The sequence below is a fragment of the Salmo salar genome, chromosome ssa11 (genome assembly GCF_905237065.1).
Source record: "Salmo salar chromosome ssa11, Ssal_v3.1, whole genome shotgun sequence".
NCBI lineage: Eukaryota > Metazoa > Chordata > Actinopteri > Salmoniformes > Salmonidae > Salmo > Salmo salar.
This window is the reverse complement of record NC_059452.1, coordinates 107,552,931-107,568,362: the sequence shown is the minus strand read 5'-3', so window position 1 is coordinate 107,568,362 and position 15,432 is coordinate 107,552,931. Positions and strand designations below refer to the sequence as shown.

General features: G+C 45.0%; 1 protein-coding gene across 1 annotated transcript in view; it reads right to left on the bottom strand.

The window, feature by feature from the left end:
* Positions 1-15,432, bottom strand: part of mtus2a (microtubule associated tumor suppressor candidate 2a) — a 160,594-nt gene that overhangs the window by 29,400 nt on the left and 115,762 nt on the right. The window contains exons 9-10 of the mRNA XM_045688911.1: positions 11,682-11,875; positions 5,225-5,350 (exon numbers count right to left, since the gene is read on the bottom strand). Of these exons, the coding sequence (XP_045544867.1) occupies positions 5,225-5,350; positions 11,682-11,875 (320 nt within the window). The remainder of the gene's footprint in view (positions 1-5,224; positions 5,351-11,681; positions 11,876-15,432) is intronic.

Here is a 15,432-nt window from a genome sequence, read left to right as displayed (position 1 = left end):
TATTGTTTTTCCGTGTTCGCTATAATAAATATAATTATGAGCACGCAACCCGCTGCGCCTTGGTCTCTACATTACGACACCTGTGACAGTATCCTAAAAGAAATGATAACACTACATAATTCCATATGTGTTATTTCATAGTTTTGATGTCTTCACTATTATTCTACAATGTAGAAAAATAAAGAAAAACCGTGTGAATGAGTAGGCGTGTCCAAACTTTTGACTGGTACTGTAGATAATATTGATGTTTTATCTGTGGAATACCGATACAAATATTTCCCGCTAAAAGCTAATATCTTCAAATGATCAGTCAGCTCTAGAAGTGGCCGTGAAATTAATCCATACCCGTCGTGATCACTTCCTAATCTAATTTTGGTCGAGACCTAAAATGATCCTAGAAGTTTCTCTCTCTCTCTCTCTCTCTCTCTCTCTCTCTCTCTCTCTCTCTCTCTCATTTGGTTGAGACCTAAAATTATCCTATTTATACTTCGTAGTCGATTAATGTTTCTGACTCATATAAATGCCACATAGGTCGTTTATTACCAAAGAAGTTGGTTCTAGCTGGCAGTTCCCCTTTAAATACGGGACCATGTAGGGCTGTGTAACTGGAAGCTTTAAATACGGGACCATGTAGGGCTGTGTAACTGGAAGCTTTAAATACGGGACCATGTAGGGCTGTGTGACTGGAAGCTTTAAATACGGGACCATGTAGGGCTGTGTAACTGGAAGCTTTAAATACGGGACCATGTAGGGCTGTGTGACTGGAAGCTTTAAATACGGGACCATGTAGGGCTGTGTGACTGGAAGCTTTAAATACGGGACCATGTAGGGCTGTGTGACTGGAAGCTTTAAATACGGGACCATGTAGGGCTGTGTGACTGGAAGCTTTAAATACGGGACCATGTAGGGCTGTGTGACTGGAAGCTTTAAATACGGGACCATGTAGGGCGGTGTAACTGGAAGCTTTAAATACGGGACCATGTAGGGCTGTGTGACTGGAAGCTTTAAATACGGGACCATGTAGGGCTGTGTGACTGGAAGCTTTAAATACGGGACCATGTAGGGCTGTGTGTCTGGAAGCTTTAAATACGGGACCATGTAGGGCTGTGTGACTGGAAGCTTTAAATACGGGACCATGTAGGGCTGTGTGACTGGAAGCTTTAAATACGGGACCATGTAGGGCTGTGTGTCTGGAAGCTTTAAATACGGGACCATGTAGGGCTGTGTGACTGGAAGCTTTAAATACGGGACCATGTAGGGCTGTGTAACTGGAAGCTCCTGGATAACGTTTCCCCCTAGGTACAGCTTCCCCTCTCCCAGTCCTAACCTTAACCAGTAGTGGAGTAAATGCTAAACTGATCTAAGATCAGCTTCCAGGGACAACTTCTCCCTACACTGTAACTGAGAGTGGGACTTGGTGTAGGACTGCAATGACACACAGACAGACACCAGAGGGAGCCATCATATCGCATATGAGAAAGAGACAAAGTACTACAAAGGGTCTGGTGTATTCCACATTCTATCGATACAACAAAGTTACCTCATCTCACTCCCCTCATCTCACTCCCCTTACCCCATCTCACTCCCCTTACCCCATTACTCATCTCACTCCCCTTACCCCATCTCACTCCCCTTACCCCATCTCACTCCCCTCATCTCACTCCCCTTTCCCCATCTCACTCACCTCATCTCACTCCCCTTACCTCATCTCACTCCCCTTACCTCATCTCATCTCACTCCCCTTACCTCACCTCATCTCACTCCCCTTACCTCACCTCATCTCACTCCCCCTTACCTCACCTCATCTCACTCCCCTTACCTCATCTCACTCCCCTTACCTCATCTCATCTCACTCGCCCCAGTGACATGAACCTACCAGATGAGCTAAATGACTTCAACACTGAAGCATGCATGAGAGCACCAGCTGTTCCGGACGACTGTGTGATCACGCTCTCCATAGCCGATGTGAGTAAGACCTTTAAAACAGGTCAACATTCACAAGGCCGCAGGGCCAGACGGATTACCAGGACGTGTACTCTGAGCGTGCGCTGACCAACTGGCAAGTGTCTTCACTGACATTTTCAACCTCTCCCTGATTGAGTCTGTAATACCAACATGTTTCAAGCAGACCACCATAGTCCCTGTGCTCAACAACACCAAGGTAACCTGCCTAAATGACTACCGACCCGTAGCACTCACGTCTGTAGCCATGAAGTGCTTTGAAAGGCTGGTCATGGTTCACATCAACACCATTATCCCAGAAACCCTAGACCCACTCCAATTTGTATACTGCCCCAACAGATCCACAGAAAATGCAATCTCTATTGCACTCCACACTGCCCTTTCTCACTTGGACAAAAGGAACACCCTTGACTCGGTACCGGTACCCGCTGTATATAGTCTCCACATTGACTCTGTTGACTCTATTGCCCTCCACAAGTTTGCAGATGACACAACAGTGGTAGGCCTGATCACCGACAACAATAAGACAGCCCATAAGGAGGAGGTCAGAGACCTGGTAGCGTGGTGCCAGGACAACAACCTCTCCCTCAATGTGAGCAAGACAAAGGAGATGTCATGCCCTGATCAGTTTCACCTGTCCTTGTGATTGTCTCCACCCCCTCCAGGTGTCGCTTGTTATCCCTTGGTGTATTTATCCCTGTGTTTCCTGTCTCTCTGTGCCAGTTCGTCTTGAATGTTTTTCGCAGGTCAACCAGCATTTTTCCCTTTCTCCTGCTTTTTGCTATTCTAATTTTTCTAGTCCTCCCGGTTTAGACCCTTGCCTGTTTCTGGACTCTGTACCCGCCTGCCTGACCATTCTGCCTGCCTTGACCACGAGCCTGTCTGCCACTCTGTATCTCCTGGACTCTGATCTGGTTTTGACCATTTGCCTGTCCACCACCATTCTCTTGCCTTCCCCTTTTGGATTTATGCACATCGTAAGACTCCAACCATCTGCCTCCTGTGTCTGCATCTGGGTCTCGCCTTGTGTCATGATAGGAGGTGATAGTGGACTACAGGAAAAGGAGGGACGACCACTCCCCCATTCTCATCGACAGGGCTGTAGTGGAGCAGGTTGAGAGCTTCAAGTTCCTTGGGGTCCACATCACCAGCAAACTATCATGGTCCAAACACACCAAGACAGTCGTGAAGAGGGCACGACAAAACCTATTCCCCCTTAGGAGACTGAGAAGATTTGGCATGGGTCCTCAGATCCTCAAAAAGATCTACAGCTGCACCATCGAGAGCATCCTGACTGGTTGCTTCACTGCCTGGTATGGCAACTGCTCGGCCTCTGACCGCAAGGCACTACAGAGGGTTGTGCGTACGGCCCAGTACATTACTGGGGCCAAGCTTCCTGCCATCCAGGACCTCTATACCAGGCCGTGTCAGTAGAAGGCCCTAAAAATTGCCAAAGACTCCAGCCACCCTAGTCATAGACTGTTCTCTCTGCTACCCCACGGCAAGTGGTACCAGAGCGGCAAGTCATGAGATTCCTAAACAGCTAACCAAATGGCTTATTATCCATGCATAGTCACTTACCTCTACCTACATGTACATATTATCCCAATTACCTCAACTAACCTGTGCCCCCGCACATTGACTCTGTACCATAACACCCTGTATATAGCCTCCACACTGACTCTGTACCGGTACCCCCTGTATATAGCCTCCACATTGACTCTGTACCATAACACCCTGTATATAGCCTCCACATTGACTCTGTACCGGTACCCCCTGTATATAGCCTCCACATTGACTCTGTACCGTTACACCCTGTATATAGCCTCCACATTGACTCTGTACCGGTACCCCCTGTATATAGCCTCCACATTGACTCTGTACCGTAACACCCTGTATATAGCCTCCACATTGACTCTGTACCGTAACACCCTGTATATATCCTCCACATTGACTCTGTACCATAACACCCTGTATATAGCCAAGGTGACTCCCCAACCAGCTAACTCTACCCTGTCCTGTCTGACCCCAACCAGCTAATTCTACCCTGTCCTGTCTGACCCCCAACCAGCTAACTCTACCCTGTCCTGTCTGACCCCCAACCAGCTAACTCTACCCTGTCCTGTCTGTCTGTCCCCCAACCAGCTAACTCTACCCTGTCCTGTCTGTCTGTCCCCCAACCAGCTAACTCTACCCTGTCCTGTCTGTCTGTCCCCCAACCAGCTAACTCTACCCTGTCCTGTCTGTCTGACCCCAACCAGCTAACTCTACCCTGTCCTGTCTGTCTGACCCCCAACCAGCTAACTCTGCCCTGTCCTGTCTGTCTAACCCCAACCAGCTAACTCTACCCTGTCCTGTCTGTCTGACCCCAACCAGCTAACTCTACCCTGTCCTGTCTGACCCCCAACCAGCTAACTCTACCCTGTCCTGTCTGTCCCCAACCAGCTAACTCTACCCTGTCCTGTCTGACCCCCAACCAGCTAACTCTACCCTGTGCTGTCTGACCCCCAACCAGCTAACTCTACCCTGTCCTGTCTGTCCCCAACCAGCTAACTCTACCCTGTCCTGTCTGTCTGACCCCAACCAGCTAACTCTACCCTGTCCTGTCTGTCCCCAACCAGCTAACTCTACCCTGTCCTGTCTGTCTGACCCCAACCAGCTAACTCTACCCTGTCCTGTCTGTCCCCAACCAGCTAACTGTACCCTGTCCTGTCTGACCCCAACCAGCTAACTCTACCCTGTCCTGTCTGACCCCAACCAGCTAACTCTACCCTGTCCTGTCTGACCCCAACCAGCTAACTCTACCCTGTCCTGTGTGTGTGTGTGTGTGTGTGTGTGTGTGTGTGTGTGTGTGTGTGTGTTTGCCAGTGTGTATTGTGTGTGTGTGTGTGTGTAGTGTGGGTGTATTTGCCAGTGTGTATAGTGTGTGTGTGTGTGTGTGTGTTTGCCAGTGTGTATAGTGTGTGTGTGTGTGTGTATAGTGTGTATAGTGTGTGTGTGTGTGTGTGTGTGTGTGTGTGTGTGTGTGTGTGTGTGTGTGTTTGCCAGTGTGTATAGTGTGTGTGTGTGTTTGCCAGTGTGTATAGTGTGTGTGTGTGTGTGTGTGTGTTTGCCAGTGTGTATAGTGTGTGTGTGGTGTTTGCCAGTGTGTATAGTGTGTTTGTGTGGGTGTTTGCCAGTGTGTATAGTGTGTGTGTGTGTTTGCCAGTGTGTATAGTGTGTGTGTGTGTTTGCCAGTGTGTATAGTGTGGGTGTTTGTTACCTGTAGACAGTAGTGTTGGGAAGTAATGATGAAGGCTTGTAGTCCTAGCGTAGTCTTCCTCAGTTCCTCTCTCAGTGATGTCAGCTGGTCCTCCTGCGCCACACAGCGATTCTGAAGCCTCTGGACCTATAACAATACCACAGTAACACATATGACTCTCATATACAGTAACATGACGATATACAGTAACATGATGATTTACAGTAACACATATGACTCTCATATACAGTAACATGACCATATACAGTAACATGATGATTTACAGTAACATGACGATGTACAGTAACATGACGATATACAGTAACATGACGATATACAGTAACATTATGATATACAGTAACATGACGATATACAGTAACATGATGATATACAGTAACATGACGATATACAGTAACATGATGATTTACAGTAACACGATGATATACAGTAACATGATGATATACAGTAACATGACGATGTACAGTAACATGACGATATACAGTAACATGACGATATACAGTAACATGACGATATACAGTAACATGACGATATACAGTAACATGACGATATACAGTAACATTATGATATACAGTAACATCATATACAGTAACATGACGATATACAGTAACATTATGATATACAGTAACACAATGATATACAGAAACATGACGATATACAGTAACATGACGATATACAGTAACATGACGATATACAGTAACACTATGATAAACAGTAACATGACGATATACAGTAACATTATGATATACAGTAACATTATGATATACAGTAACATGACGATATACAGTAACATTATGATATACAGTAACACAATGATATACAGTAACACAATGATATACAGTAACATTATGATATACAGTAACATTATGAATTATGATATACAGTAACATGATGATATACAGTAACATGACGATATACAGTAACATGACGATATACAGTAACATGACGATATACAGTAACACGATGATATACAGTAACACGACGATATACAGTAACATTACGATATACAGTAACATGATAATTTGTATTTGTTATTCACTGTGCCAATATAACAAAACAAATCTATTTTTGAGCTTATCTATAAAGTCTATATTGTTGTAAAAGGACCCGCAAGTAAATATTTCAAGGTTAGTCTCCACCACAAATAACATGTGATTCGATACAGTAACATTATGATTTACAGTAACATGATGATATACAGTAACATTATGATTTACAGTAACACGATGATATACAGTAACATTATGATTTACAGTAACACGATGATATACAGTAACATGATGATTTACAGTAACACGATGATATACAGTAACATGATGATTTACAGTAACACGATGATATACAGTAACATTATGATTTACAGTAACACGATGATATACAGTAACATGATGATTTACAGTAACACGATGATATACAGTAACATGATGATTTACAGTAACACGATGATATACAGTAACATTATGATTTACAGTAACACGATGATATACAGTAACATTATGATTTACAGTAACACGATGATATACAGTAACATTATGATTTACAGTAACACGATGATATACAGTAACATTATGATTTACAGTAACACGATGATATACAGTAACATTATGATGTATGGTGTTATGCTCTGGAGCTATGAAACAATTAAAGGATTACATTATTTTATCATTAAAGGTTCAACCGAAATTTGACTTCAGCTTTTAACCCAACCCTTGTGTAGTGGTGCGGGGGGCTGCCAAATTGGGCACCCGGGGAGCAATTAATTGCCTTGCTCCTGGGCAGAATGACACATTTTAATTACCCAACACTGTGATTTACTGGACCACACAGTAATATAACAACACAACATATCACACTGCAGTCACTGGACCACACAGTAATATAACAACACTTCACACTGCAGTCACTGGACCATACAGTAATATAACAACACAACACACTGCAGTCACTGGACCACACAGTAATATAACAACACAACATATCACACTGCAGTCACTGGACCACACAGTAATATAACAACACTTCACACTGCAGTCACTGGACCACACAGTAATATAACAACATATCACACTGCAGTCACTGGACCACACAGTAATATAACAACACAACATATCACACTGCAGTCACTGGACCATACAGTAATATAACACAACACAACACAACACACTGCAGTCACTGGACCACACAGTAATATAACATCATATCACACTGCAGTCACTGGACCACACAGTAATATAACATCATATCACACTGCAGTCACTGGACCATACAGTAATATAACAACATATCACACTGCAGTCACTGGACCACACAGTAATATAACAACACAACATATCACACTGCAGTCACTGGGCCATACAGTAATATAACAACACATCACACTGCAGTCACTGGACCACACAGTAATATAACAACACATCATATCACACTGTAGTCACTGGACCACACAGTAATATAACAACACATCACATCACACTGTAGTCACTGGACCATACAGTAATATAACAACACAACATATCACACTGTAGTCACTGGACCACACAGTAATATAACAACATATCACACTGCAGTCACTGGACCATACAGTAACATAACAACATATCACACTGCAGTCACTGGACCACACAGTAATATAACAACATATCACACTGTAGTCACTGGACCACACAGTAATATAACAACATATCACACTGCAGTCACTGGACCACACAGTAATATAACAACATATCACACTGCAGTCACTGGACCACACAGTAATATAACAACATATCACACTGCAGTCACTGGACCACACAGTAACATAACAACATATCACACCGCAGTCACTGGACCACACAGTAATATAACAACACAACACATCACACTGCAGTCACTGGACACATCAGTAATATAACAACATATCACACTGCAGTCACTGGACCTTACAGTAATATAACAACACAACATATCACACTGCAGTCACTGGACCACACAGTAATATAACAACACAACATATCACACTGCAGTCACTGGACCACACAGTAATATAACAACACATCACACTGCAGTCACTGGACCATACAGTAATATAACAACATATCACACTGCAGTCACTGGACCACACAGTAATATAACAACACAACATATCACACTGCAGTCACTGGACCATACAGTAATATAACACAACACAACACAACACACTGCAGTCACTGGACCACACAGTAATATAACATCATATCACACTGCAGTCACTGGACCACACAGTAATATAACAACATATCACACTGCAGTCACTGGACCACACAGTAATATAACAACACAACATATCACACTGCAGTCACTGGACCATACAGTAATATAACAACATATCACACTGCAGTCACTGGACCACACAGTAATATAACAACACAACACATCACACTGCAGTCACTGGACCATACAGTAATATAACAACATATCACACTGCAGTCACTGGACCACACAGTAATATAACAACACAACATATCACACTGCAGTCACTGGGCCATACAGTAATATAACAACACATCATATCACACTGTAGTCACTGGACCACACAGTAATATAACAACACATCACATCACACTGTAGTCACTGGACCATACAGTAATATAACAACACAACATATCACACTGTAGTCACTGGACCACACAGTAATATAACAACATATCACACTGCAGTCACTGGACCATACAGTAACATAACAACATATCACACTGCAGTCACTGGACCACACAGTAATATAACAACATATCACACTGCAGTCACTGGACCATACAGTAACATAACAACATATCACACTGCAGTCACTGGACCACACAGTAATATAACAACATATCACACTGCAGTCACTGGACCACACAGTAACATAACAACATATCACACCGCAGTCACTGGACCACACAGTAATATAACAACACAACACATCACACTGCAGTCACTGGACACATCAGTAATATAACAACATATCACACTGCAGTCACTGGACCACACAGTAATATAACAACACAACACATCACACTGCAGTCACTGGACCACACAGTAATATAACAACATATCACACTGCAGTCACTGGACCACACAGTAATATAACAACACAACACATCACACTGCAGTCACTGGACCACACAGTAATATAACAACATATCACACTGCAGTCACTGGACACATCAGTAATATAACAACATATCACACTGCAGTCACTGGACCACACAGTAATATAACAACACAACACATCACATTGCAGTCACTGGACCACACAGTAATATAACAACATATCACACTGCAGTCACTGGACGACACAGTAATATAGCAACATATCACACTGCAGTCACTGGACCACACAGTAATATAACAACATATCACACTGCAGTCACTGGACCACACAGTAATATAACAACATATCACACTGCAGTCACTGGACGACACAGTAATATAGCAACATATCACACTGCAGTCACTGGACCACACGGTAATATAACAACATGTATGGTCCAGCAGTTACTGGACCATACAGTAATATAACAACACAACACACTGCAGTCACTGGACAATACAGTAATATAACAACAAAACAAATCACACTGCAGTCACTGGACCATACAGTAATATTACAACACAACATATCACACTGTAGTCACTGGACCACACAGTAATATAACAACACAACATATCACACTGTAGTCACTGGACCATACAGTAATATAACAACACATCACACTGCAGTCACTGGACCACACAGTAATATAACAACATATCACACTGCAGTCACTGGACGACACAGTAATATAGCAACATATCACACTGCAGTCACTGGACCATACAATAACATAACAACATATCACACTGCAGTCACTGGACCACACAGTAATATAACAACACAACACATCACACTGCAGTCACTGGACCACACAGTAATATAACAACATATCACACTGCAGTCACTGGACAATACAGTAATATAACAACACAACACGTCACACTGCAGTCACTGGACCACACAGTAATATAACAACATATCACACTGCAGTCACTGGACCACACAGTAACATAACAACATATCACACTGCAGTCACTGGACCATACAGTAATATAACAACACAACACATCACACTGTAGTCACTGGACCACACAGTAATATAACAACATATCACACTGCAGTCACTGCACCATACAGTAACATAACAACATATCACACTGCAGTCACTGGACCATACAGTAACAACACAACACATCACACTGCAGTCACTGGACCTTACAGTACTATAACAACACAACATATCACACTGCAGTCACTGGACCATACAGTAATATAACAACACAACACATCACACTGCAGTCACTGGACCACACAGTAATATAACAACATATCACACTGCAGTCACTGGACCATACAGTAATATAACAACATATCACACACTGCAGTCACTGGACCATACAGTAATATAACAACACAACATATCACACTGCAGTCACTGGACCATACAGTAATATAACAACACAACACATCACACTGCAGTCACTGGACCACACAGTAATATAACAACACAACACATCACACTGCAGTCACTGGACCATACAGTAATATAACAACACAACACATCACACTGCAGTCACTGGACCACACAGTAATATAACAACATATCACACTGCAGTCACTGGACCATACAGTAACATAACAACACAACACATCACACTGCAGTCACTGGACCACACAGTAATATAACAACACATCACACTGCAATCACTGGACCACACAGTAATATAACAACACAACACATCACACTGCAGTCACTGGACCACACAGTAATATAACAACATATCACACTGCAGTCACTGGACCACACAGTAATATAACAACATATCACACACTGCAGTCACTGGACCATACAGTAATATAACAACACAACATATCACACTGCAGTCACTGGACCACACAGTAATATAACAACACAACACAACACACTGCAGTCACTGGACCACACAGTAATATAACAACACATCACACTGCAATCACTGGACCACACAGTAATATAACAACACAACACATCACACTGCAGTCACTGGACCATACAGTAATATAACAACACAACATATCACACTGCAGTCACTGGACCACACGGTAATATAACAACATATCACACTGCAGTCACTGGACCACACAGTAATATAACAACATATCACATGATTGTCTTGGGAATAATATCGATATAGTCTGGAATTTCCATTAGTAATTTTAGTTTTTTCTCTGTGTATAAGACCAATGCAGTAATCAAACCCACAGCTCTGTGAGTGTAGTTGAGGTTGTTTGGTGAATCATATTCTCCTATAGAGTTACCCTGTCTGAAACCTGAAAACTTTAGCTCCCAGCGATGATACCTTAGGCGGGCTAAACACAGTCTTGTAGCATGAAGACAATCCAGCTTGAAGCACAAATCACAAAAGCACCATTTTCAGAACCACATACCTCCTCCCTCTGTTTCTCCCTCTCCTGCTCCCTCTCCTGCTCCTCCCTCTCTCTCTCTTTCAACTGCGCCTCCTCTTTCTCCCTCTGCAGGTTCTCCTGCTGCTCCTGCTTTGGCCTGAAGGGGGGAACCCGCCGAGGGGAGCCGGGGGGAACTGACCCTCTGGCGGTTGTTGCTGGACGCTGCCTGGGGAGGACTGGAGAGAGAGGGAGAAGAGGGGAGCGAGAGATAGAGAGAGAAAGAGAGAGAGAGAGAGCGAGAGAGCGAGAGAGGGAGAGGGAGAAAGAGAGAGCGAGAGAGCGAGAGAGCGAGAGGGAGAAAGAGAGAGCGAGAGAGAGAGAGCGAGAGAGCGAGAGATAGAGAGGGAGAGGGAGAAAGAGAGAGCGAGAGAGAGAGAGAGAGAGAGAGAGGGAGAAAGAGAGAGAGGGAGAGAGAGGGGAGGTGAGAGACAGAAGTAGAGGGAGAGAGAGAGAGGAGGAGAGAAAGACAGAAGTAGAGGGAGAGAGAGAGAGGAGGAGAGGAGAGAGAGCGAGAGAGCGAGAGAAGAGAGAAAGAGAGAGAGAGAGCGAGAGAGAGAGAGAGAGAGAGAGAGAGAGAAAGAGAGAGAAGGAGAGAGAGGGGAGGTGAGAAAGACAGAAGTAGAGGGAGAGAGAGGGGTTAAATGGGGTTAAATTAACAGTAGGATAAACACATCCTTGCTGTTGCCCCACACACAGCAGACAGGCAGACCTGCCACCACTGATTTACACAGATCACTGCTACTGCCTGGCATCACTGCTACAGCCTGGCATCACTGAATCTGCCTGGCATCAGATCACTGCTACTGCCTGGCATCACTGCTACAGCCTGGCATCACTGCTTCTGCCTGGCATCAGATCACTGCTATTGCCTGGCATCACTGCTACTGCCTGGCATCAGATCACTGCTACTGCCTGGCATCACTGCTAATGCCTGGCATCACTGCTTCTGCCTGGCATCAGATCACTGATATTGCCTGGCATCACTGCTACTGCCTGGCATCAGATCACTGCTACTGCCTGGCATCACTGCTACAGCCTGGCATCAGATAGCTGCTATTGCCTGGCATCACTGCTACTGCCTGTCATCAGATCACTGCTATTGCCTGGCATCACTGCTACCGCCTGGCATCACTGCTACTGCCTGGCATCAGATCACTGCTATTGCCTGACATCACTGCTACTGCCTGGCATCACTGCTACTGCCCGGCATCACTGCTACTGCCTGGCATCACTGCTACAGCCTGGCATCACTGCTACTGCCTGGCATCACTGCTACTGCCTGGCATCAGATCACTGCTATTGGCTGGCATCACTGCTACTGCCTGGCAACAGATCACTGCTACTGCCTGGCATCAGATCACTGCTACTGCCTGGAATCACTGCTACTGCCTGGCATCACTGCTACTGCCTGGCATCACTGCTACTGCCTGGCATCACTGCTACTGCCTGGCATCAGATCACTGCTACTGCCTGGCATCAGATCACTGCTACTGCCTGGCATCACTGCTACTGCCTGGCATCACTGCTACTGCCTGGCATCACTGCTACAGCCTGGCATCAGATCACTGCTACAGCCTGGCATCACTGCTACTGCCTGGCATCACTGCTACTGCGTGGCATCACTGCTACTGCCTGGCATCACTGCTACTGCCTGGCATCACTGCTACAGCCTGGCATCACTGCTACAGCCTGGCATCACTGCTACAGCCTGGCATCACTGCTACTGCCTGGCATCAGATCACTGCTACTGCCTGGCATCACTGCTACTGCCTGGCATCACTGCTACTGCCTGGCATCAGATCACTGCTACTGCCTGGCATCAGATCACTGCTACTGCTTGGCATCAGATCACTGCTACTGCCTGGCATCACTGCTACTGCGTGGCATCACTGCTACTGCCTGGCATCACTGCTACAGCCTGGCATCAATGCTACTGCCTGGCATCACTGCTACTGCCTGGCATCACTGCTACAGCCTGGCATCACTGCTACAGCCTGGCATCACTGCTACTGCGTGGCATCACTGCTACTGCCTGGCATCACTGCTACTGCCTGGCATCACTGCTACTGCCTGGCATCAGATCACTGCTATTGCCTGGCATCAGATCACTGCTACTGCCTGGCATCAGATCACTGCTACTGCCTGGCATCAGATCACTGCTACTGCCTGGCATCAGATCACTGCTATTGCCTGGCATCAGATCACTGCTATTGCCTGGCATCACTGCTACTGCCTGGCATCACTGCTACAGCCTGGCATCACTGCTACTGCCTGGCATCACTGCTACTGGCTGGCATCACTGCTACTGCCTGGCATCAGATCACTGCTACTGCCTGGCATCACTGCTACCGCCTGGCATCACTGCTACTGCCTGGCATCGACTCTTTCAAACTGGATGACACACATAGAAAGGTTGATCTAACCTTGTGTGTGTCAACTACAGCTTACTGGTCTGACACACACACACACACACACACACACACACACAGGGGTTTTCTCCTCTAATGACATCGATGGATCATTCTGTCGTCTCCATTAGTTCAATAAAGACGATTATCAGATTCCGCCGAGACGGATAAAATATGTACTGATGGAGGTGTGTAGGTGTGTGTGTGTGTGTAGATGTGTGTGTGTGTGTGTGTAGATGTGTGTGTGTGTGTGTGTAGATGTGTGTGTGATGTATGTTGTGTGTAGATGTGTGTGTGTGTAGATGTGTGTGTGTGTGTGTGTGTGTGTGTGTGTGTGTGTGTGTGTGTGTGTGTGTGTGTGTGTGTGTGTGTGTGTGTGTGTGTGTGTGTTGTGTGTGTGTGTGTGTGTCATACCAGTCGTTACAACAGTCAGCCTGTCAGTACTACGACTAAACAGCATCATTATTAGTGGAAAACATCGGTACACCCTGAAAAAATATGTCTTAATGATGTTTTATATTGTTTATTTATTTAAACCTTTATTTAACGAGGAAAGTCAGTTAAGAACAAATTCTTATTTACAATGACGGCCTACCCCCCGGGCCAAAACGCGGACGACGCTGGGCCAATTGTGCACCGCCCTATGGGACTCCCAATCACAGCCGGATGTGATGCAGCCTGGATTTGAACCAGGGTCTGTAGTGACGCCTCTTAGCACTGAGATGCAGTGCCTTAGACCGCTGTGATACAGCCTGGAATCGAACCAGGGTCTGTAGTGACGCCTCTTAGCACTGAGATGCAGTGCCTTAGACCGCTGTGATACAGCCTGGAATCGAACCAGGGTCTGTAGTGACGCCTCTTAGCACTGAGATGCAGTGCCTTAGACCGCTGTGATACAGCCTGGAATCGAACCAGGGTCTGTAGTGACGCCTCTTAGCACTGAGATGCAGTGCCTTAGACCGCTGTGATACAGCCTGGAATCGAACCAGGGTCTGTAGTGACGCCTCTTAGCACTGAGATGCAGTGCCTTAGACCGCTGCGCCCCTCGGGAGCCCAGCATCAGGAGGGTTGTGTCTCCCTGGGCCTTTACATATATAAATATCATTTTATACTGTATTATATCGCTACTTTCCAAGTATCGAATTGTACAAATTGAATTACTATTTTATATATATATATATAATAGTAATTCAATTTTACACAACCCTATGAAGTCCCATAGGAGCTATGTGGGCTTCATATCTTTCTCCCACAGCCCATAATACTGTCTAGTCGTTAAATCAAATATAACAACATATGCTATTTAGCAGACACTTTTATCCAAA